This window comes from Balaenoptera acutorostrata, chromosome 15 (genome assembly GCF_949987535.1).
Source record: "Balaenoptera acutorostrata chromosome 15, mBalAcu1.1, whole genome shotgun sequence".
In the NCBI taxonomy this organism is placed as follows: domain Eukaryota; kingdom Metazoa; phylum Chordata; class Mammalia; order Artiodactyla; family Balaenopteridae; genus Balaenoptera; species Balaenoptera acutorostrata.
The window spans coordinates 89,817,090-89,839,296 of record NC_080078.1 but is presented as its reverse complement, the minus strand read 5'-3'; the positions used below and the strand labels follow the sequence as shown (position 1 = coordinate 89,839,296).

Genomic DNA, 22,207 nt, shown 5'->3' with positions numbered 1-22,207 from the left:
AAATACACTACCATGTGTAAAATAGAGAGCTAGTGGGAACCTGCTGTATAGCACAGGGAGCTCAGCTCGGTGCTCTGTGACAACCTAGATGTGTGGGATGGGGGGTGGGGGTGGGAGGGAGGTCCAAGAGGGAGGGGATATAGGTATACATAGAGCTGATTCACTTCACTGTACAGCAGAAACTAACAGGACATTCTGAAGCAATTATACTCCAATAAAAAAAAAAATCATATGCTAGAGCAGCTACCCCCAAAGGGGGGGCTCCAGAGCAGCTGATCTCCAATCCCAACTGGGCGCTCACAAGCAAGACTCAACCCTCCACCCAGCCCACCCACCCCCACTCCTGCCCCAGGCTTGGGGAGGGGCCCCCAGGAGCAGGCTCCTGTCCAGTCCACAGTGGGTTTTGGCCAAGCGTGTGGGAGTTCCTGGCCCGGGACTGGGGAGGAGGAGGGATGGGAGCACCAGTGTTCCTCCTCTTTGTGTTTCAGGACACAGCCCACTCCGCTTCCTTCCACCCCCTCTACCTCTGCACAAGCACCCAGCCTCCCAGGGAAGCCCGGCAGGGCTCCCCACCCTCTGCCTTACCTTCCACGCCCCCGACCCACGCCCCCGTCCTGCTCTGGCCAGCACAACCCGGCCCACCCCCCAGGACCCCTCTCCCATGCCCCCGAGCCATTCCCCCACGACCCCAGCCCCCTGCCCCACGCCCCCGCCCGCCCGCGCGAGAAAACAGGAAGCGGCCCGCGGCGGCGGCGGCGCTGGAAGGAAACGCAGGAAGCGGCGGCGGGCGCGGCGCTTATCTCGGGCCCCAGCCGGACCCCTGGCCTCACGCCCCGCGCCGGCCGGGCAGGGGACGTGGGGGCGGCCGGAGGACAGGCCTGCTCACCTGGCGGGGGGCCCTGGCCGCCTTACCACCGAGCCACAACTGTCACAACTGGGCCATGGAGGGAGGCGACAGGACTTCACTGGGCCAGGCTGTGCCCCTCCAGCCCGGGGACCCAGGGGCCGGTGTCCAACCGCAGGACGCCCCACCTCCCCACAACGCACACTGGCCCGCCCCGCCCCACCCCAGGCCCTGACCACCCCGTTTCCCCCCTTACGAGGACTCGCTTTGCCCTGCAGGTGCGGGCTCCCTGCTGCTTCTTCCGGGCTTTAACTCTTGGGTTGGGGGGGGACGGCGCGCCGATGGTTGTTTCTGTGTTTACAAGGCTGGGTCTTTTCCTGGGGAGGGGGCAGGATGGGGACTGTCCCTGGGCGCCCCCCAGGGTCCCGCAGGCCACTGGCAGGGACAATGGGCTCCAACACCTGGCACTCCCTCCCCCCGCCCCATGAGTATGTGCTTTGCTTCCTGGAGTGGGGGGCCGCGTGTGTTTCCGCGTCAACCACGACTGGAACGGCGCCTCCGCGCACACCTGCAGGCAGGGACCCCACACTCAGGCTCACAGGCAAGAGCCCGAGGGCCCTCAGGTCTGCTGCAGGTGTTTCCTCCGCGCCTTCGCGGCACCCAGCGCCAGATGCAGGGTCCGGCCGACTCACGTCCTGTCCCAGAGCCCTGGCTCCGCGAACGCGGAGGTGTGTCTGTTCAGGGCCTGGCATGGCGGGCACCCGTCTTTCCCACAACCTCCCACCGCCTCCTGGCGCTCAGCTGGGCTGGGGTGGCGGCCAGTCGGGGAGGGGACACGGGGGAGGTGCCGCTGGGGCCCATGAGTGGGCCCCAGGCAGGGCAAAGGCGTTCTGCCGCCCTCAGAAGGACCAGTGCTCGAGGTTGGCACGGCCCCCACCCCTGCGGTCTGCTGGCAGCCTGAGGAGGGGCAGAGGTGGGAAGTGGGGGTCGGGAGAGAGGGGCCTGTGGGCAGGGGCGGGGGACACACAAGGGGCACAGGTGGGGTCACGTTTTTGGTTTTCCGAATCCAGAGACTCGTTTGCCTGTCGCCCGTGTTCCAGATGTTCTTTCAAAGGCTCCCAGTCTGGGAAGGCCGTGGGACCCGGACTACCCTTCAAAGCCTGCCTGGCCCCTCCTTGCAGCGCTGCACATGGGCGGTCTGGCTCCCTGGCCAGTGTCTGCCACCCCGGCACAGCCCCTCCCCCTGGGTCCCAGCGCCCACGCCCCCCACTCCGCCCCGGGGAAGCAGCTGAGAAGGCACGCGTGTAGGACAGGACACCACGGGGTGCAGGCCCCAACCCCACCACGTGTGTGCCCCAGAAAGAGTGTTTTATGGGGGAAGAACCAGGCTCAGGCCACATGCCCGGGGCCTTGGCAGGGAAGGCAGGGCACTGGGGCCTGGCAGATACCTCGAGTCCACGACAGGCGGGGCCCATCCACCGGGTCACACCGCCTACACTCTGCCCTCCGTGGCACCGTGACCCGTGGCCAGTGGCTCTGTCCTCACCGTTGAGTCTCTTTCCATCTCTCTGTTGGTTCTGGTCAGTTCCAGCCAGCAAAGATTTGGGTAGTTCATGTGCCCCAGTGCTGAGCCTGGAGGGCCAGACCTCAGGTCTGAGCAGGGCGGCCCCAGCTTTCCCTCCACCTGCCCCAGACGTGGTCTGGTTGGGATGTCCCCGCCCTGGACAAGTGAACTTCGTCCCAGAAGCCAGAAGCCCACCCTGCCCTCATCCTGCATGAGCAAAGATGCTGAAGTGGGTTGAACGGTGGCCCCAGAGATACGTCCACCTCCCAGAACCTATGAGTGGGACCTTATGTGGAAAAAGGGTCTTGGCAGATGTAATTAAGGATCTTGAGGTGAGGAGATCATCCTAGATTACCCAGGTGGCACTAAATCCAGCAGCAGAGATCCTCAGGGAGGAGAGACGGCCACACGAAGCAAGAGGCAGGTACTGGATCAACGCAGCCACAAGCGAAGGAATACCCGGAGCTACCAGAAGCTTCAAGAAGCAAGAATGGTTTCTCCCCTGGAGCCCCTGGAGGGAGCACAGCCCAGCCCTACAACACCCGATTTCAGGCCAATGATACTGATTTTGGACTTCTGGCCTCCAGAACTGTGAGAGAAGAAAATTTTATTGTGTTAGGTCACCTAGTTTGTGGTAATTTGTTATAGCAGCTCTAGGAAACTAATACAGATGGTTTCTGAGATATGGGGACAGCGGCCCACGTCCCCACAGCCATGATGCTGACCCATCATCTGGGGTTGGCAGAAGCAGGCCTGGGCACGATGTGCAGAGCCTCTGCCTGGCACTGAGGCCTCGAGAGAAAGTGCAGAGGGTGGACAGCAGTGGCCGGGGCGGGGGGTGGGGGTCTTGTGCTGAGAACAACTTCGAAGTGAGATGAGGGAGGGACCACTGGGGTCTTCGAGCTCAGGCCACAGGCCTCCAGCCCCCACGCCCAGGCAGTCAATTTGCCAGGACAGACCAGGGTTAGCCGTCAGGAGGGTGTGCCTGAGAGAGGGGCGCCCTGCCAGGCAGCGTGGGGCAGGAACCTGGACCCGCGCACTCACACATCCCTGCGTGCACACACCTCGACATATACATTTGTGTACACACACACACACACACACACACACGCTCACTACCGGGGAGGCTCTGGCAGGAGCCCCCAGGGAGGAACAGCCGGGCCAGGGCACAGGAGCATCTCGTCCACCACCATGGCTGCAGCCCAGGACTCAGGCGGAGATTGTGTCCCCGTAACTGAGGCCTCTGCTCCTCCTCCCAGCCCCCCTGAAACGGGCTTGTTGGGAACTGCCTCAGGCGTGGGCGGACGGAAGGGCTGCCCATTGCCCGCTCACCACGGCAGCAAGGAGTGCTGTGGGCGGGCGGCAGCCATGACGGCCCAGAGGCCACGCCCAGGCGCCCTTAGGAGAAGAGCTCTCCCCACAGGCCCTGGCGCGGAGGCAGGTCCGAGTGCAAGGAGCCAGGTGCCCTTGGGAAAGCAGGAGCATGGTGGGGGCCTCTGTGGAGGGCCTGTCCCCTCCCCGTCCCCACACCCAGACCCCCGGACTCTCTTATTGACCTTCTACCAGGCCCGACTCAGCTCCCCCAAGCCTTGGGCTCCAACCAAAGCAGGACTCTTCCCTCCTACCCGGACACCTGGCCACAGCCCCAGGCTTGCACAGCGGGAGCCAGCGACGTGACCGCGCCCCTCAGCTTGCTCCTCCACCAGTGTTCCCCAAGTTCAAGATGAGGACTCCCCCAGGGACTCAGGCCAGGACCCTGGGGTTGCCCGGACCTCCCCTCACCCCATTCACGGCCAAGCCCACCTCCTCCAGCTGCACCCCACCCACACAGGCCCCCTGCCCAGGCCACCCTCACACTCAGAGTGCGACCACGTGGCCTGGGAGCCTATAAGGTGACGGGATGCACCCTGAGGTCCCCAACCTGCACACAGGGCACAGGCGGGCTGTCATCTGCTTGGGGCCTGGCTCTCATCGCGGCTCTCACACTTCCTGGCTGTGAGATCTGGGGCAAGTCCTGAAAGCTCCCCGGGCCTCAGTTCCCTAGTGTACGAACCAGGGACAGTAGTTCCTGCTGCTCGGGCTGCACGCGCTCACACACACACAGTGGGGGCGGCCAGGGCCAGCTGCGCCCCGCTGACGGCTCCGCCAGCAAGGCCTGTCTGCATCTCCTGCTTGCCTCTGTTCTGCCAGGGTGCCCAGGGCAAGGCCCACTTCGGTGCCTACTGGGTCCGTCCACCTGTCAGGGAAGAGCATGACGACAGGTGTGCCGACCAGGCATCCACCTTGACCAGGTGCTCTGCCTGCCCCACTGCGCCCCCCCCTCCACAGGCTGTGATCCGGGAGGGGGCCGCGGACCTCCAGGCCTACGCGGCTGTAGGCGCGGGACTCCAGGGATCAGCCCTCCACCCTGCCACGCAAACATAAGGTCCCAGGACACAAGACGGTGGGTCCCTGGCTGGCCTGGCCAGTCCTGCAGAGGAGCTGCTGCCACCCTTCCCAGGCCACGGGAAATGGCCTGGCCCAGCTTGCAGCCAGGGCCGCAGCTCGCTTCCCTTCAGGCCCGTTTCCTTTATCCGGTTGTTTTGCTCCGAATTCACAAAGCTCAGCCTTCCCCTCCCCTCCATTTCCACCCTTCCCCCATCCCAGAGTGGAGCAGGACGGATACGATGCTACATTTTAGGACCAGCAGGAGTCCCCATCTGCCCCCGCGCCCCCCGCCCAAGCCTGCAGCGCCGACTTAGCAGGAGTCCCGTCCCGAGGCGCCCCCTGCTGGCCGAGCCTGGGAGCACCGCCGCTCACCCCTCCCCAACACCGCGTGTGCAGGAGGCCCCAGCGCCCCCTCCCCACCGAGGCGCGGACCCGGGGCTGCCTGGCCCCACAGCTGGCAGGCGAAGAAAGAGCGAACAGGGCCGCAGCACCAGCTCAGTTTATTGAGGCCTTGCTGGGGGCGGAGGGCGGGCCCCCTCCGGGACCTGCTCGCCAGGCGGGCCCCGCCTCCCAGTCCCGGGCCCTCCGAGGAGTGCGGGCCGCGGCGAGGGAGGGGCCGGGCCGCAAGGCCCTTTCCCAGCCCCGCGCGCTCGGGGCGCTTAGGAGCCCCAGGAGCCGTCGGTGGCCGCGGCGCGCAGCGCGAAGAGCTTCTCCCAGCAGGTGGCGACGGCGTCCAGGGCGCGCAGCAGGAGCCGCCTCCGGCCGCCCCGACGCCGAACAGGGCGCGTCTCGGGCCGCCGGCTCCGCTGTCGGGGACGCGTCGGTCAGGGCGTGGGCACGGTCCCCGCCCGCCCCCTCCCCCGCAGCTCGTGTCCAGCCCCTGGGAAGGGAGCCCGCGGGGCCGTGGGAGCGAGCGGGGACGCGCACCTGGCGCAGCGTCCGGCAGTGGCGCCGCATCACCGCCTCGGTGCGCACGGCCACGGTCCAAGCCGCCTTTTCCAGAGCCCCGCGGCGGCCCCCGGCCACCGCCCCACGTAGGGTCCGACCCAGGGCCACGATGGACAGTAGGATACTGTGCTCCTGGGGAGGGGAGGAAGCGGGGGACTGGGGGAGGAGCCCCGTGGGGAGGGGGCTGGAGGGCTTGGGTGGTGATGTCTCCATACCTTCTGGGCGCCACAGGAGGCTCCCACCCGGCCCCGCCATCGGGAGGCCGCGGCTCCAGTCAGGTTTTTCTGAATGAAATGGAGCTGTCTGGAGCCCGGCCCGGTCCACCTCACCGCGGCCTGCAGGTCCTCGAAGATGACCGCGCGGTAGTGGTGGAGCACGTCGGGGACGCTGCAGGCGCCGAGCCTGGCCCGGCCCGGTGCAGCCCCCAGCAGCGCCAGCAGGAGCGCCCAGAGCGCGGGCCTGGGGGGCCCCTGGAAGGGATACAGGCTCAGAGTCTGCGGAGGGGCCGACCCTCCTGCAGCACTGCGGGCAATGTGCTCCCCGCCTCTGCACCCGACTCCACACACACGTACAAAGGAATCTCTGAGCTGGTATAACGGAGACGTCGCCATGCCATTCAACAAATGCTCTAGGCACAGGGCTGGCAGGTTTGCGGAAGGACAGACGACAGCACCGCAGCTCTGGTCTGCATGGGTGTGAGGGCCCAAGTGCCCATAAGACTGGAGGGCAGGACTGACCTAGGTCTGGCTACAGCAGGAAGCACCCCCTGTACAGCCTCACCCTTGGCCATGCCCTGACCCATGCCCACCAGAGCTGGGCTCATCTCCAGGTGCCCCACAGGAGAGGGCAGAACTGATCTGCCCCCTCGATGGCCGGGCAGCTCCTCCTCACCCTCCCCATGGCTCTGCTACCAGCTCTGAGAGCCGTGGGAGCTGGGGTTCCCTTGCACCCCCAACCCAACCAGGACAGGGGTGAGGGCTCAGAGCTCACGGCCACACCCCCTTGGAAGGGGAAGGCTTGGGGAAAGCCCAAGGCGAAGGGAGGAAGGGGACTGCGGTCCACACCACCAGGGCTCCCCTCCCCCAGAATGAAGAGAACTGGCTCTCACGGGGAAGAAGCCCACCCCCACTCACAAGCCCAAACATCAGAGAGCAAGAGCAGCTTGTCTGCAGGCTCCCAGCCCCCAGGCTGGAGTCACACAGCACTGGAAAATCAATCATGCGAACCCAGCGAGACTTGGGACTCAAGACACAGGACTCGACTCTGCTTCCCAGCCTGGCAGGAGAGCCTGACCACGCAGGGCCGGACCTGGAGTCCGTGGGGGCTCCCTGCCTGAGGCACCTGGCAGCGTTGGCCGGAGGATCAAATGCAATTAGCTGTGGGCCCTTCTTGAAACCCACCCCCTCCCTAGACAGGCTTAGCATGATGGTCGACTCGGTCGCCCCCTCTGCCTGCTGAGGGTCAGAGATCATAGTGAGAACAAGAGCCGTTGGTGCTGGAAGGATGTCCAAGTGGGGTAGGTTGGTTGCCCAGGGGGTCCCGGGAAGGCCTGTCTGCCCCTGACCAGGGCCCGAGGCTCAGGCCAGCCCAACCCATGAGGACACGGTGGCCCCAGCTCCAGGAGGGAGACTCCCCCCACCCGCCGCTGCCGGGAAGGCCAGTCAGGAGCACTCCGGGCCAGGCTGCGGTGACGGGAACCAAGGGGGATTTCCCGGTGGGGACACAGCGGGACAGCAGCCTCTCCTGGGCTGTGCACGCTCCCTGCCCCTCAGCCGAAGTCAGCCCCCTCCCCATCGGCCCACCGCTGCTCACCATGGGCTTCTCAGGGTCAGGCCCTCCCTCACTCCCGCCAGTGGGCCTCGGACATGGTCCTGGGGTCCTCAGGTGGGGAGTGCCGCTGCGCTCCAGGTCCTGCTCCAAACCCGGCCAACAAGGCTTCCCTGGACGGCAGGCAGACGAGGCTTTTGAAGTTGGCTCCTCTGAGCAAAGGGGGGAGGGAGCAGCAGGGAGGCCCCAGGATCCCAGCCCTGCCCCCTCCCTCTCCCCACCGCTATCCAATCACTTCTTCAATTAACCTGACCCTGGAGCCCAGCCCCAGCGGGCTGTCTTCCCACCCAGTGGATCTTGGATTAAGCCATCGGACCTGGGAGATCTTCTCTGCCGGGGAGGGGGTAGGGTGCTCCGTGGGCAGAGAGCAGGGCAGGGCCCAGCTGGTGGGGAAGGGCAGCCAGGAGAAGCGGGGGCCGCCCTGCGCCCTCCTCCAGGGCCTTCCTCAGTGGTCAGCAGGTGCTGCCTCTGCCAGGAGCCTGGCCACCGGCAGGACCAGGTGAGCAGGACTTAACCCCCCCCACCCCCCAGCTCCCCCACCCTGACGTCCGGGGGGTCCTGCCCCAGCAGGTCCCAGGCAGGGGACTTCCCGGGCTCCCCGCTGGCCCAGCACTCAGGGGAGAGCTGCTTCCCACTGCTCGCCCGTCCTGGGCTGAGGGGGGTCTTTTGCTGGGGGAGCTCACGGCCACTCACCCAGCCAGGCTTACAGGGAGCTGGGCCGCAGCACCCTGCTGGGCGGTATCCTGGTGCTGCCCAGCCCGCCCTGTCCCCAGCAGTGCCTCCGAACAAGGGAAGCCTAGGAACTCAGCTAGCCTTGAGCTGGAACTGAAAAATGTCAGTGGAAGAAAAGCTAAGATATGTTTTTCCCAGGGAGAAAAGTAGTTTCACCACCACCTCGAGGCACTGAGAAAACAATCCCCAGGCAAATGAGGAAAGACATTTGCACGTGGACAATCAGATGCTCTGGAACGTTCCAAGGGCCCTGTGGGAGGCCTCACCTGACCTGAGGTCAGAGAAAGTGTCCGGGAGAAGCCACAACCAAGGGCTGCCAGCTGCCCTGTGGCCGCAGCCAAGTCACTGCCCCCTCCTGGGCCTCAGTTTCCACATCTGTACAGGGACAGGCTTTCAAGCTCCTAAAAACTTCAGGACTCGCTTTTCAGTGCAACGGGCAGGATCCCTCCCACCTCCTCCAGAAGAGACCAAAGGCGACTCCTGAGGGTCAGTGCACACACCCAGGAACCCCCGGCACGGCCCTCGGGGACCGGCTGACCTCGGGTGAGGAGAGGAAGGGTTTCCAGAGCCACAGACCATCCGTGAGCGGGGCCTGCCCCGGCCGCCCACCCTGGCACCAACAGTTCCTGACCCCACACAGGGATGGTCCGATCCTGCCCAGGGCTGGCCACGTCCTTGTGGCTCCCAGAGCATCGGAGGTGGACCCGGCTGGGCCCGCGCTCTGCAGGCAGACACGCCCACGCCCTTGGTGCTGATGAGGAGGGCATGCTCCCCAACCTCGGCTGCTGCCAGAGGGCTAAGCCACAGGTCAGTGACTGACCCGCAGAACGAGGCACCGAGGAGCCCCTCTGGGATCGTTTCTTACAGAAGAACGTGTGGGAATAACTGCCAGCCGCCCTTCTCGTCACCACACGTGACAATCTGCATCTCTTCTCTCTGGCCCATGGCCCCTGGACCAACCCTGGCCTCCGGCCAGATGTCTCCAGCCGTGGCCAACGCACCCCCTTCCAAGAGAACTAGCTAGTTTCCAACTGGACACAGACGCAGGGATCCAGAGCCCGAGGAAGTCCTTCATCCTCACATGGTGAAAACACACTCAAGTCTCCCAAGTAATGAATGCATTTTCAGTCTAGAGAGAGGACAGCTACAAGTGCTTTAGCATAAAATTGCTGACTACAAATTAGCAAAAGTGAATTCACCTGCCAATGGGAGCGAGCCTCTCACACGCTGGGGGCAGCACCTCAGGGGCCAGGCCCGTCCGCACCCAGGAAAGTCACCTACCCAGGGGCACACGCAGCCTGCCGCTGTGGGCGGGTGGGGGCCGCAGACAACCCCGGGGCGGGAGAGCGCGTGCACCCGCAGGGGCACTGGAGTCACTGGGCCAGCCAGACCCCGGCTGTCCCCACGCAGGGCTTTTACCCAGGACATGAGGTCCCGCCACCATCTCCATAAAGCCCTGGAGAGCCTCACCGCTCCCCTGGCGTCTCCCCTGTGGGCACGGGCTCTCACGAGGCCTCCTGGAAAGTGAGCCCCGTCCAGCGTGGGGCAGACTGGGGCGGCCAAAGCGCGCGAGGGGAGGGCTCGGAGAACACCCGCCGGCCACGAACCGCACAACTACTAGAAAGCCTTTAATCAAAGACAGGACAGACAGCTCTCGCACCCCCCGCCCCGCCCCCAGCCAGTGCAGGGCCGGAACGGTCAGAAGGCGTTCTTGATGCAGGCTGCCACCAGCACCAGGATCTCCCCGATCTTCCGCTGCCAGTTGGCGATGTCCTTGGACGTGGTGCACCACAGCTCCCCGTGCCGGGGCTCGGCGTTCTCGCAGCGCCTTCTCACCTCCTCCCGCTGCTCCTGGGTGGGGACCGCGGGCGCGTGAGGCGCCCCCACTCCCCCGCCGCCCCCAGCCCTGCCCCCCGGGAGCAGGCCCGCCACATTCCACCAGGCCTCACACCAGGGCCCGCACCCGCCACCCAACTAGGAGCCGACCAGCTCCCCCAAGCCTGGCTTCCACGTCCCGTGGGGACCCCACGGGACTGGGCTCCGGGAGGGCTCCTGCACAGCAGGACAGGGCCCCCGAGGCACAAGGACGACCCCCAGGCCTCCAGCTCCAGTCCCATTTCTGCCATGGCCCGAGCCCCCATCACAACCAACTCATTAAAAGATGCCCCAAACAGCTAAATGTCAGGCTGAGAGGCTCCAAGGCTGTAGCCAGAAAGCCGCGTGGAAGCTGAATCAGCCGTCAGCGCTGCGGGACAGGCGGGGCGGGGGCAGCGGGCGGCAGGTGACTCACCTCCGTGCCGTGCTGCAGCTCGAACTTGTAGAAGAAGGCCCAGGCATCCCCCAGGTCCGAGTCGATCTTCACGGTGCGGTGGAACCACTCCCGGGCCTTGGTGATCTTCCGCTCGCTCCAGAACAGCCTGTGGGGACAGCAGGGCAGGACCGAGTGAGTGGCCAGGGCATGGTGCTGGGGGGCACTCTGGGGCCACAGGAGCCACGCTGGGGGTGGCCCTGGCCTCCTCGGGCCACAGCTCGCTCCCGGGTGGGCTGGACGACGAGCCTGGTGAGCCCAGTGGCCTGCCACAGGCAGCCGCAGCGGCACAGAGCCTGGCGCAGGCGCTGCTGGTCTTGTCCTCTCCCTGGAGAGCTTGGGCTTCCCACAGGGGTGCCGAGGAACCAGTCCTGACCACCCGGAAACCACTCCAGGTGACTAACCTGAAACCCTCCTTCAAGTGTCTAACCAAAGCATTTCTTAAAAAACCACCCCCAGAGCAAGAACTTCAAACTCCCTTAAATTATTTTCCTTTGAGTAAAATACAGGGAGATGAAAGTAATAAACCTGACAAAAATTAAGTCAAGGCTTTGATTAGGGAAAGTGAAGTTTCCGCCTGCTCCTCCATATTCACCTTCTGGAACGTTCTGCCCTATCAGGCAGCTCCAGCAGGAACCCAAGCCAACAGTGAGAACCTGGGCTATACCAGCAGACACAGAAACCTGAAAACTAGGCCCAGGAGAGGACCCACAGCGTCAGAAACCAAGTCAGGGGCCCAGGGAGCCTTGCCGACATGCCAGCGAGGGGAGGGCAGGCCAGCGGGGAGGCACGGTGGGCACTGACAGCCGGGGCCTGTGGGTGGCTTCCACCCTCCACCCAGCTCCGCAGCCAGAAGCACCAGAGCAGACGTGCACCACGCACCCTCCAGGCAGCTGTTTGGGCTGGTCTCAGCTACAAAACGGAACAATTTCACGCTCTGATAGCTTGATTGTTTTTTAAGCCTTGTGGTATTCTTAATTGCTAATGTTAGATAAACTGTGATTTAAAGAGCACAAACCCAGATAGCAGCACACAGAGCACCAGCCTGGGAACAGCAAGGAGGGGCCTGTTTACCTTACAAAGCCTTTTATGAGGTTTTATGGCAGCCCTATCAGAATGGAGTAGGAATAGGAGGCGGAAGCACAGGGCGGGCGGGCGGGCGGGAGGGAGGGAGCCGCCAGGTGGGGGGCGGCCCAGGCTGCGGCCCGGGCTGCGCCTCAGGGGCCTGCGGGAAGCCCCACGCACGGTGCCCTCGGCCCCCACGGAGGAGGTGCTGGCAGGACCTGAGCAAGCCGCTGGGCCAGGCTCCTGCCGGGGCAGCAACAGCGCACAGGAGCTCCTGGGCCCCACACACCCCCGGCCCAGCTGAGAGCCCGAGGAGCCCTCCGCCCCAACCCCAGTCGCTCCTAGCCCGGCCACACCCAACCCCGGCCCGGTACTCAGGTTGCTCCTCTCAGGCCGTCGTCCTCCTTCTAGAAGGGAGCAGAGACCCTGCGGGGCCAGGAGGTTCTGAAGGCCCTCCACGCCTCCCCAGGGAGCCCCGGACCCAACGCCCTGCATGAGCTTGCAGTGGGAGGTCGCTTGCTCACCTCCTCTTGCCCTTGAGGCTGGGAGGTGGCCTCCACACCCCCAGGCACACTGACGGCCTGACCAACGGGCCCTGGGTTGTTCTCAGGGTCACACAGGTCAAAGGGTCTGGTTTCTGGAAACAACTGTCTTGCTTACAGCCCTCTGAACCAAAGAAGGTTCGCTTGTAACCTAAATTCCGTGTGGACCAGCCTCAGCAAGCCTCTGTCTGTCCTGCAACCCAAGGCCCGCATAGGAATAAACTGAGTAGTAGAGACAGAGAGAGCAGAGCCACAGGAAAGAACCAGGACAGAGGGTCGGGGTCCAGAAGAGGCCGCCCTCCTGGGGGTCCAGGACGACCCAGGCCATCCAGGTAGCCCATGTCCAGGGGGCCTCTGCCCAGAGATGCGCGCGGTCATGGAGCTGCGGGGGCCGCGGACCAGGGGAGCCCGCCCTGCTCCGGGGCCAGTGGGAGGCGCCGCACCGCCACCAGGACGCCGACTCACTTGGCCACGGCCAGGAGCACGTGCGGGTCGTGCTCACACCGCTTCAGGGCGTCCACGCTCTTGGTCTTCCGCTGGGGCCTCGCCTCCAGGAAGACGGCTTCAGACCACAGGACCCCTGAAATCCAGACACACAGACGTCCGCCTCAGCTTTCAGAGACGTGCCCGTCCACACACAGGTTGCCCAAGGGCAGCCTTCGAAGACTGCGGGTGTCCGCAGCTGCACCTCCCGCATGGCCGCTCACGTCTGCTCGGGCAGAGAGCAGAGGCCACCTGTGCCGCCGGTCCCACTGCCCACCTGGAGCCGCAGGGCCCCGCTGGCACGGATGGGACAACATCCTGGGGGCGGCGAGGCTGGAAGCCCCAACAACTTCCAAGGGTTCACTCCCAGGGCCTCAATGACTTCACAGCTGAGAATTTATTGTAACAAAATAACCGAAAGTGCGACTAAAGATTCAGGCAGAAAGACAACCTGGGATTGATAGCAGCCTGCAAACTGGCCCCCAGTGAGTGGTGTATTTCTGACATACACGCAGGTAATTCTACGATGCCACTAAAAAATGTGCGATCTTAAGAATTCAATAATGAAAAATTCTCACAAAATGTTCAGCTTTAAAAAAAGGCACGGGGCTTCCCTGCCTGGTGGCACAGTGGTTAAGAACCCACCTGCCAATGCAGGGGACACGGGTTCGAGCCGTGGTCCAGGAAGATCCCACGTGCCGCGGAGCAACTAAGCCCGTGCGCCACAACTACTGAGTCTGCGCTCTAGAGTCCGCGAGCCACAACTACTGAAGCCCACGCGCCTAGAGCCCATGCTCCACAACAAGTGATGCCACCGCAATGAGAAGCCCACGCACCGCAAGGAAGAGTAGCCCCCGCTCGCCGCAACTAGAGGAAGCCCACGTGCGGCAACGAAGACCCAACACAGTCAAAAAAAAAAAAAATGCACAAAACCAAACACACAGTATGACTTTTTGTGCAATAATACAAGTTGTAAAAATACAAACAAGCTAAAAGCAGTGATTTCGGAGTACTGGGCTTACAGGTGATTTTCATGTCCTTTTCTGCTCCAAATGCGTTTATACTGCACATGCACTAACTTACAGACTTGAGATGAAAGAGTAAAAAATTAAATTATATAAAAAAAGGAATGGTAGCACCTCAGAACACGAGGTCGAACTCCTCACGTTGAGGCTTGGATTCAGTCGTCTAAATGACCGCGTATAACAGATGTATTTCTGTCTATTTGAACCTGACGCCCACTGTCTGGCCTGGGAGCAGGGTGCTCACCGGAGTTGGGGCACTCCTGCAGCGCCTTGGCCATGAGTGTGCTGGCGATGTTCTTCAGCCCCGCGCGGTACTCCAGCCGCACGGACTCCAGCCTGCGGAGAGAGGCCCAAGGCGGGGGTCGAGCGCCGTCCACTGGCAGCCCGACGACAAGCGGAAGGTCCTGGGGAGCCGCAGGGGCTGGATTTCCCTGCTCTGCCCAGCGGCTCATCTAACAGAGGAGGGAGACACTGGTGACCCCCCACCCTCAAGCCGCCGCAGGAGCCGACACCTGGGACTCTGATGTCATTGAGGTGCGAACGAAGACGGCCAGGATGCAGACAGACAGGCCTGCTGATGGCTGCTGGGGCGCCGCAGTGAGCTGACGCCCTGAAGGCGCACGCTGCACCTCTGTGTGCACAGCCTCCTATGGACATTCTTCACCCGGCAAACTCCTATTCGTCCCTCAAGGCCTTTCCCAGATATCACCTCTTCTGTAGAGTCCACTCTCTCGGTGTCATCCACCCCCGATGCCCCATCAACAGCTCCTGGCTCTCCTGAGGAACCCTTAATCTGAACACAAGCTACACTGTGTCCAACTACCTTCAGGCCCGTCTGAACCCTCCCGCGGCCGAGACAGGACTCCTCACGGCTGGCACCTTCCCACGGAGCCTGAGCTGGAAATGCTGCACCAAGTCCTCGGCCTGAGGGTGTGAGCGAGGTTGGCTCACGGGGGGGCGGCGCAGGGGCTCACCACAGGCCGGGGTTCTTCGGGTTCTTCAGGCGAGACTTCTCCAGAATGGCCCGAGCTCGGGTCAGCTGCCCAACCTTCTCCTCCAGCCGGGAAAGCAAAAGCCACAGGGGTGTGGAGTGGGGACATTTCTTCAACTGCAGCCACAGACACAAGTGAGAGAGGGCTCAGCTGGCATCTGGGAGGGGCTGTAACAGCCGTGGCGGCTCCTCCAGCCGGGAGTGAGGGCCACCTTTGCCTCCAGAGACCCAGCCGCTTCACGCCCAGGCGTGTGTCTACACGCACGGCTGTCTTGTGCCCACGTGCACGGGGTGCGTGTTCATGAGCACGCTGTGCCATGTGCACGCCCACACGGGTATTGACTCAGCAGCCTGTGCCTCACGCGGGCCGTAAACCGTACTCTGCTGAGTGCACAGCCTGGTGGGGGGCAGAAGCCGGGACCGGGTTAGGGGACGGGTCTGCCCCGAGCCCGCAGCTCCTGCGAGCCTGGGCCCGAGCAGGCCGCTGAGCGGCTGCCGCGGGAGGAGAGGGCGCACGGGCCCGGGCGGAGGCTCACCCCCTGGCTGTAGGCCTCCCGGGCCTTCTCCACGAGCCCCTCCTGCTCCTCCATCTGGCCCCTCATCATCCAGAGCTTGGGGAAGTCCTCGTAGTGCCTCAGCGCCTCCTCGCACAGCTCCTGGGCGGCCGCGATCTTCCCCAGCACCCACTCCAACTTCACAGACTTCATGAACACCTGAGGGATCAGACGGCCTCAGCCCGGCTCCGGCGCTGAGCCTGGGCCGGGCCGGCCCCTTCCTGGCACTCGCCTCACCGAGAGCTCACCCCGAGCGCTGTCTCGTATCTTCTGGGACAAGCTAGGGCTACACACGTGAATGCATCTTAAAGCCAAGAGTGAACAAATGAGCTCCGAGCACCGTGGCCTCAGGCGGGGCGCGGGGGCGCGGGGGGTCCCCGCCCGTGGCGGGCAGGGAGGCTCTGCTTACCCGGGCGGTGGGCGCGCTGCTCCGCGCCTTGGCCAGCAGCCTGCGGGCCCGCTCGTACTCGTTGTTCTCGGACTCTAGCTTCACAGCCGCCAGCCAGATCTCCTCGCTGTTGGGGTTAGCCTGCGGGGCGAGCACGCAGCATGAGAAGCGAGCAGGGCGAGGGCACCCTAACCAAAGGCAACCCGCCTGGCAGGCAGACCGGGCCTCACTCAGCAGCAGGACGTCTGACCCAGGCATGGCCTGGGCTAACGGGGAACACAGCAGAGTCCAGCCCCGGGACACCGACTTCCTCACAAACAAGCCAGCCTGTCTCGCTGGCACAGACGTGCAGCCTCCATGGCACTGGGGCCGTGGTGCCAACCGCCACCCTCTGCCTGCTGACGCCGTCGCTCACGTCCCACCCGCGTGGATCCGCCCACCCAACCCTGCTCTTTCCCAAGCCTGGCAATGAGGAACTGGCCATCCCAGTGTGTCAACGTGGATAGGACGGAAGGATGCCCGGGACATCACGGACGGCGCGGAGAGGGCTCCCAGGGTCAGGACTGGGTCACGTACAACCCAGAGTCCAGCAGACACGGGGGTGGCGCCCTCCGGCCTCCTGAAAGCACAGCCAGCTGCTGGCCACACTCAGCTTGACCACGTCCCCAACCTGAGAAGCAGCCCCCCGGTGGCAGCTAAGGAGAAGAGGGGGCACTGCCCGGGCAGTGGCGGGAGAGCGCCGGGACCACTGGGAGAGGAGGAGTGTCCCCCACCCTGGGCGCCCAGACGACAGCTGAGAGCAGACGGGAGACCCAGGCCAGGCCCCTCCACGTATTTACTCAGGGAAGGACAGGCTTGACTATGCCAGCCTGGGTGACAACAGAGGGACGCAGACTCCCTCGTTTATACAAAAGCGTGCTGCAAACCACTGGCTAACACCCCTGTGGTCATAAAGTATTAGGATGTTACACGTGACAATCAAAATCAGGTCCTAAGAAAAACGCACAGGGACTGCCCAGGTGGTCCAGTGGATAAGAGTCTGCGCTTCCAATGCAGGGGGCGCGGGTTTGATCCCTGGTCAGGAAACTAAGATCCCACATGCCATGCGGCGCAGCCAAAAAAAAGAGGGAAAAAAAAATCTAAAAAAAGAAACGAAAAATGCACAGCTCACGGCATCAGCGTGGTAAGCCTGCTAGGCGCAGCTGTCTGAGCCCAACTCCACCCGCCGATGGGCCTGGGCAGCGACAGGTGGCCCACGTGTGACCCCAATGCAGGCACCTATGCTCGGGCCTTCCTCCTGCAGGGACTGGACACCCTAATGTTCACGTAGGAAAGCGGCGGTCGCCGTGCCCTCATGTGGGGACATGGCGCTCTGGCTGCTGCGCTGTCCCTCGTCTCCCTGAGTCTGTGTTGCGGAACACTTAGCCCGAGGTCAGACTGAGTGGCGGCAACTGAGAGGTAGGTGTCCATCGTCTGGGCCATTTTTCCTCCTCTCCGGCCCCCTCAGGGCCCCACTGCCCACAGAGCAGCCCAAGTCCCACACGGCCTGACCGTGCTCGGCCCCTCTAGGGTCAGCTCCTGTCGACGAGGGGGGAGGGCTTGACGAGGGCACGGGACCCTGGCGCCCTCAGGCCAAGGCTCACCCCTCACCCACCTGGAAGGCCAGGGCCAGGATGCTCCTCGCCGCAGGCACGTCCCCGGCCAGCCACTTGGACTTGGCGCCCATGAGCCACAGCACCTCTGCTTTGGGGCAGTGGGCCACGGCCCGCTGCAGCAGGGCCTCCAGCGACTCCCTGCAAGACAGGGGCTGGTCACCACCAGAGCATGCAGGCCGCTCTCAGCCAAGCCACGGGCACTGAAAAGACAGTTAGCGCTTCAAAGTTCGACGCTGTCAATGATTTACCAGACTTTTACAATGGGGAGAGTGTGGGGAAATCTTTTCTCTCCATAAAGGCTCGAAAGTCAACTACTGAAGAGGGTGCTACAAAGCAATGCATTGTTCAAACAGCAGAGTCTGATGGAACTTCTCAAGAGAGCCTTTTACAGCCGTGTGTCCTGGAGGCGTGATAACTTCGCGGTCTGGGGGCCGGGGGCCTTTTCATCTCTAACCACAGATCCGCCGATAAAGATTACGACCCGAGTCTACTCTCCGGCATCCAGAGAAACTGTCTTATTGGAAGAAAGTTATTTTAGGTCACCATCAAGCAAGAAGCCTGGGTTTCAGGTGTGAAGCCCCCAACCCCTGTGCAGCCCACCACCCCTGTAATACCCCCGGCACAGACGACCTCCCCGGGCCTCGGCAGCAAGACCGAGTGAGCGCACAGAATTGTCTGCATGGCGTGAAGCTCGACACCGGAACCAAGACCCCCAGGTCTGAAGCACTTGGCCCCCCCACCCCGCCAAGGACGCCAGAGCCAGGGGAGGGGAACTGCCCCTGAACCCAGGGACCAAGACCCTCGGGAGCGGCCCTGCTCTAGACAGGACTGTCCGGGTGAACTTGTACAGGGTGAACCGGCAGGGTCATTTCAAAATGTCCCCAAAGGAGTTAACTGCAAAACACACAGCAGCCAGTGGGAACGGGAACTTCAGCAGTAAAGACTCCCTAAAAAGCCCAAGACTGATCGATGAGACAAAAGAAAAGCAACAGGGGCTCCGTGCTCCCAGCTGCAGCCCAGGTGGGACCAGCAAGGCCCGAGCAGAGAGGACGCAGCAGAGGACCCGGGCAGAGGCTGCCCACCTAACTGCAGACGTTGCAACATCTAATTTAATCAGCAGTTACAGCCAATGAGGCAGACCCGAAAGGTTTTTTCAATTAAAGAGCACAATTAAAACTGTCAAGGACCTCCTCGGAGCACAAAAACCAGCCCAAACCCAAATGCAGCACAGCTGAAATGAAAAACAGGCCTGCCGGGGCCCAGATGCCGCACCACCCACGCTGCCGAAGCCAGAGCCCCACAGACGTGGGACTTTGAGCTCCAGCCCTGCCCCAGGGACCCCTCAAACCACCAGTGCCCCTGGCTCAGCTGCAGGCACTTGGGCAGATGGGCCCCTCGGTGCCTTGGCACTATACAACAGCAGCAATGCTAGTGCAGAAGGTGCCAGAAAGACAGCCTGGCTGAAAAGCCCAAGAGCTTCCGCCCCTCGCCGCAGAGGCAGGACCTCGAACGAGGCCCTAGCCCAGCCGCGGGGACAAGAGGCGTAAAGCCGGCGCAGGAAGGCGGGCCTGCCACGTACCTGGTGCCGTGGTTCTTCTCAAAGTACGCGGCCCGCAGCCACACACTCTTCTTGCTGGGGAAGACCTGCAGGGCGTAGGCGTAGATGGCTCGGGCGCACTCCAGGGCGCTGTGGGCCACACACTAGGGCGGAAAGAGGGCCATGAACAGGGCAGCCCGGCACCGACCCAGGACGGGTACCTGCTCTGCGACTCCTGACCCGAGCCCTGTAGGCCAGTTACAAAGACTCTGGGGCTCCTGTGGCCCCACGGGACCAAGTGACAGTCGCTCAGGGCCTGGGGGATGGGCAGGCCAGCCCATCTCTGGGGGTGAGCCCTGGAAAGCCCCACGCTCGTGGGCACCAAGGGCTTCCGCTCTTCCTGCAGGTCACAAAGCGCCGAGGACAGCTGCCTGCTCCAGCCCAAGTGAAGAGACGACAGAGAAACGGAAGAAAGTCTGAAAGGGCTCCAGAGTTACTGCTCCCCCAGTCTGTCATCTGTCTGCAGGGTGACGCCCACCGAGGCCCCTGTGTTGTCAAGGGCGATGAGGAAAGTAAGGAGAAGCACAGAGTTCAAGTCCACACTCAGAATTAAAAGGGCTCAACAACCAGAGGGAGCTGGGCTCTTCCACACGTTGTGGGGGGGGGGGTCTCCTCCCAGGGCAGAGACCATGGGAGCCTGTGAGGTCATTCTTCACACTTTTCTGTCTTAAATGTCATGTAACAAAAAAGCCTTGAAACCACGATGTTGGCACTGGAGACTTCAGTGCTCACGAGGCACCCGGGTCACACGTGTGACACCGCGTGAGTTCCATGCAGACAGCGGCCACGGCCTGCATCCAGGGACCGGAGGAGCAGGAGAGCGCCCACATGAACAAGGGAGAAAGAAAAGCTCTGCACTGCAGGAGTCCAACTGATCAACTCTCGTCAAACGCAGAAGCCACGACATTTAGAAAACCAGCACCTGACAGATACCACAGTAATAACCGACAGAAGCCAGAAGCATCATTAATGGACCCGCAAACTAGCAAGGTCAGAGTTTGGTGAGCAACGGCATGTTCACACAGTCTCAGTGCCTCCCCGCAGAACACGTACTAGTTGCAAAGGGCCACAGCAGCCTTCCAGGGGAGGGCCCGGCAGGCGGCGGCCTGAGCTGCTCGGGGGTGTGCCCCCACCGACCCCGCGGGACGGACAGAGCCCGGCCGTGAGGACACAGCGCGGAGACCAAACCGAGGGGCCTGTACCCTCAAAGAAGTCACACTCATGAAACACGACAAACCAAAGCCCTCCCCTGAACTCTCGGGGCCACGGAGCCCTGTGGGTATGACCCTGGGCAGCTCCCGGGCAGCTCCTCAACCAGAACACAGTTGGGTTTTTCCTTTTGCCAAAAGGCACTTAGTGAGCCAATCGGTGAAGTCTGAGTAAGGCCTCAGATTACATCGTAGTCCTACATCAACAGTGACCTCCCGAGCTTGACAGCTATGCTGTGCTTGCACAAGAGAAGGCCCCCTTTTAAAGAAGCACACACTGAACTGTTCAGAGGGAAAGGGCCACCACGTGCGCAATGTACTCTCAAACAGTTCAGGGAAAATAAGGGGCGTGTGTGTGCACGTGTGGAGAACACAAAAGCGAATGTGGTGAAACGGGTAAATCTGGGGGAATCTAGGCGTAGGGTGTAAAAGAATTCTTCTTACATTTTTGCAACTTTTCTCTAAGTCTAAAGTTATTTTTAAATCAAAGGCTATTGGGCTTCCCTAGTGGCACAGTGGTTAAGAATCCGCCTGCCGATGCAGGGGACACGGGTTTGAGCCCTGGTTCAGGAAGATCCCACATGCTGCAGAGCAACTAAGCCCGTGCGCCACAACTACTGAGCCTGCGCTCTAGAGCCCGCGAACCACAACTACTGAACCCACGTGCCACAACTACTGAGCCCGTGCTCCACAACAAGAGAAGCCACCGCAGTGAGAAGCCCGCGCACCACCACGAAGAGTAGCCCCCGCTCACCGCAACCAGAGAAAAGCCTGTGCGCAGCAACGAAGACCCAACACAGCTGGGGGGAAGAGGCTATTAAAAAGAGAGGGCCACATTTAAGGTATTAAAAGCCTCAAATGTTTTTATTGATTTTGAACACATCGTCTCTTCTCTGGAACACCACTCCAAGGAAATCATTTCAGAGGGGGCAAGAGCTTCATGTGCAAATGTTTTCTGAAGCTCAGGTTATAGCAAAGACCAGAGGTAGGGACGGCCCAGAGGTCAGTGGTGAACAGCTGAGAACGCTTGGGAGATGGATTCCAGGTCCAGGTTAGCAAGCGCTCAAATTCTAGCTCTGCAGCAGACTAATAGAAAACTGTACTCCTTACAGTTGCAACTTATGTTTAAAAATCAGGGACTTCCCTGGTGGCGCAGTGATTAAGAATCTGCCTGCCAATGCAGGGGACACATGTTCGAGCCCTGGCGCGGGAAGATCCCATGGACCGTAGAGCAACTAAGCCCGCGAGCCACAACTACTGAGCCTGCGCTCCACAAGAGAAGCCACCGCAATGAGAAGCCCGCACACCCCAACAACGAGCAGCTCCCACTCGCTGCAACTAGAGAAAGCCTGCGTGCAGCAACGAAGACCCAATGCAGCCAAAAATGAATTAAATAAATTAATTAATTAAATAAAATAAAAATCAGCAGATCAGAAAGATTTCCAAACCAGAGCGGGTTCCCCACAAACACAGACTCCAGGCCCACGCGGCCACACTCACGCTGTCAGCGTCTTCCATCCACGTGTGCTTCCGGTCTTCCTCCTCAATGCCAATCCCAATCACGGCACGCATGACCGCCTGGCAGGTGGCCACACTCCCAGCCTTGTCACACTCCTCGGCGTCCTGAAAGAGGGACACAGAACTGAACTCACCACCCAGAGCTGCAGGAGCCTGACAGGTGGACGCAAGGCCTGGACGGAGCGGGCTGCAGGGGGTGAGCGCCAAGGGTTCTGATGCCCTCGTGGCCCTGCCACCGCCCGCTGACTGTGATCATCCTTCCCTGCCACCCAGCAGGTAAGTATTCCACAAATCCCTAACCTACCCACTGAACAAACATTACATAAGCACCTACTGTGTACAAAGTACTAGAGTAGGCAACTCAGTGGCCATAAGGGGTTGCTATGCTAAGAAAGTTCCAAAGCACTTGGGGGTAAAAGATGAGGTCACTCACACTCGTACTGTCGGCCTGGGATCCAGATTCGAAATGGACAAAAGGAAGAGCCACTCTAACCCAAAGAGGCAGACCTGACGGGGGGAAGGAGCCCAGCA

The 22,207-nt window shown here is 62.3% G+C and overlaps 2 protein-coding genes across 2 annotated transcripts in view; both read right to left on the bottom strand.

Moving 5' to 3' along the window:
- Positions 1–5,494: 5,494 nt before the first annotated feature.
- C15H20orf204 (chromosome 15 C20orf204 homolog) lies at positions 5,495–9,770 on the bottom strand. Its single transcript, XM_057529757.1, has 4 exons — positions 9,624–9,770; positions 5,999–6,253; positions 5,763–5,915; positions 5,495–5,641 (listed from the first exon to the last, which is right to left on the bottom strand). The coding sequence occupies exons 1-4, from the start codon at positions 9,768–9,770 to the stop codon at positions 5,495–5,497; spliced, it is 702 nt and encodes a 233-aa protein (XP_057385740.1).
- A 181-nt stretch (positions 9,771–9,951) lies between these two features.
- The window catches only part of PRPF6 (pre-mRNA processing factor 6), a 36,567-nt gene continuing 24,311 nt past the window's right edge, over positions 9,952–22,207 (bottom strand). The window contains exons 12-21 of the mRNA XM_007185178.2: positions 21,659–21,781; positions 18,933–19,054; positions 17,353–17,491; positions 15,720–15,839; positions 15,293–15,469; positions 14,740–14,873; positions 14,010–14,101; positions 12,723–12,837; positions 10,633–10,759; positions 9,952–10,193 (exon numbers count right to left, since the gene is read on the bottom strand). Coding sequence (XP_007185240.2) covers positions 10,041–10,193; positions 10,633–10,759; positions 12,723–12,837; positions 14,010–14,101; positions 14,740–14,873; positions 15,293–15,469; positions 15,720–15,839; positions 17,353–17,491; positions 18,933–19,054; positions 21,659–21,781 — 1,302 coding nt within the window. The 3' untranslated portion in view covers positions 9,952–10,040. The remainder of the gene's footprint in view (positions 10,194–10,632; positions 10,760–12,722; positions 12,838–14,009; positions 14,102–14,739; positions 14,874–15,292; positions 15,470–15,719; positions 15,840–17,352; positions 17,492–18,932; positions 19,055–21,658; positions 21,782–22,207) is intronic.

Bases quoted from the DNA above. Each gene is read 5' to 3' on its own strand.
- C15H20orf204 (XM_057529757.1), bottom strand. From the start codon at position 9,770: ATGTCCTGGGTAAAAGCCCTGCGTGGGGACAGCCGGGGTCTGGCTGGC. The intron at 6,254-9,623 runs GTAGGTGACTTT...TATCCCTTCCAG, and splicing joins CAGGCTGCGTGTGCCCCTGG to GGGCCCCCCAGGCCCGCGCT. The intron at 5,916-5,998 runs GTATGGAGACAT...TCCCCTCCCCAG, and splicing joins CCTCCTGTGGCGCCCAGAAG to GAGCACAGTATCCTACTGTC.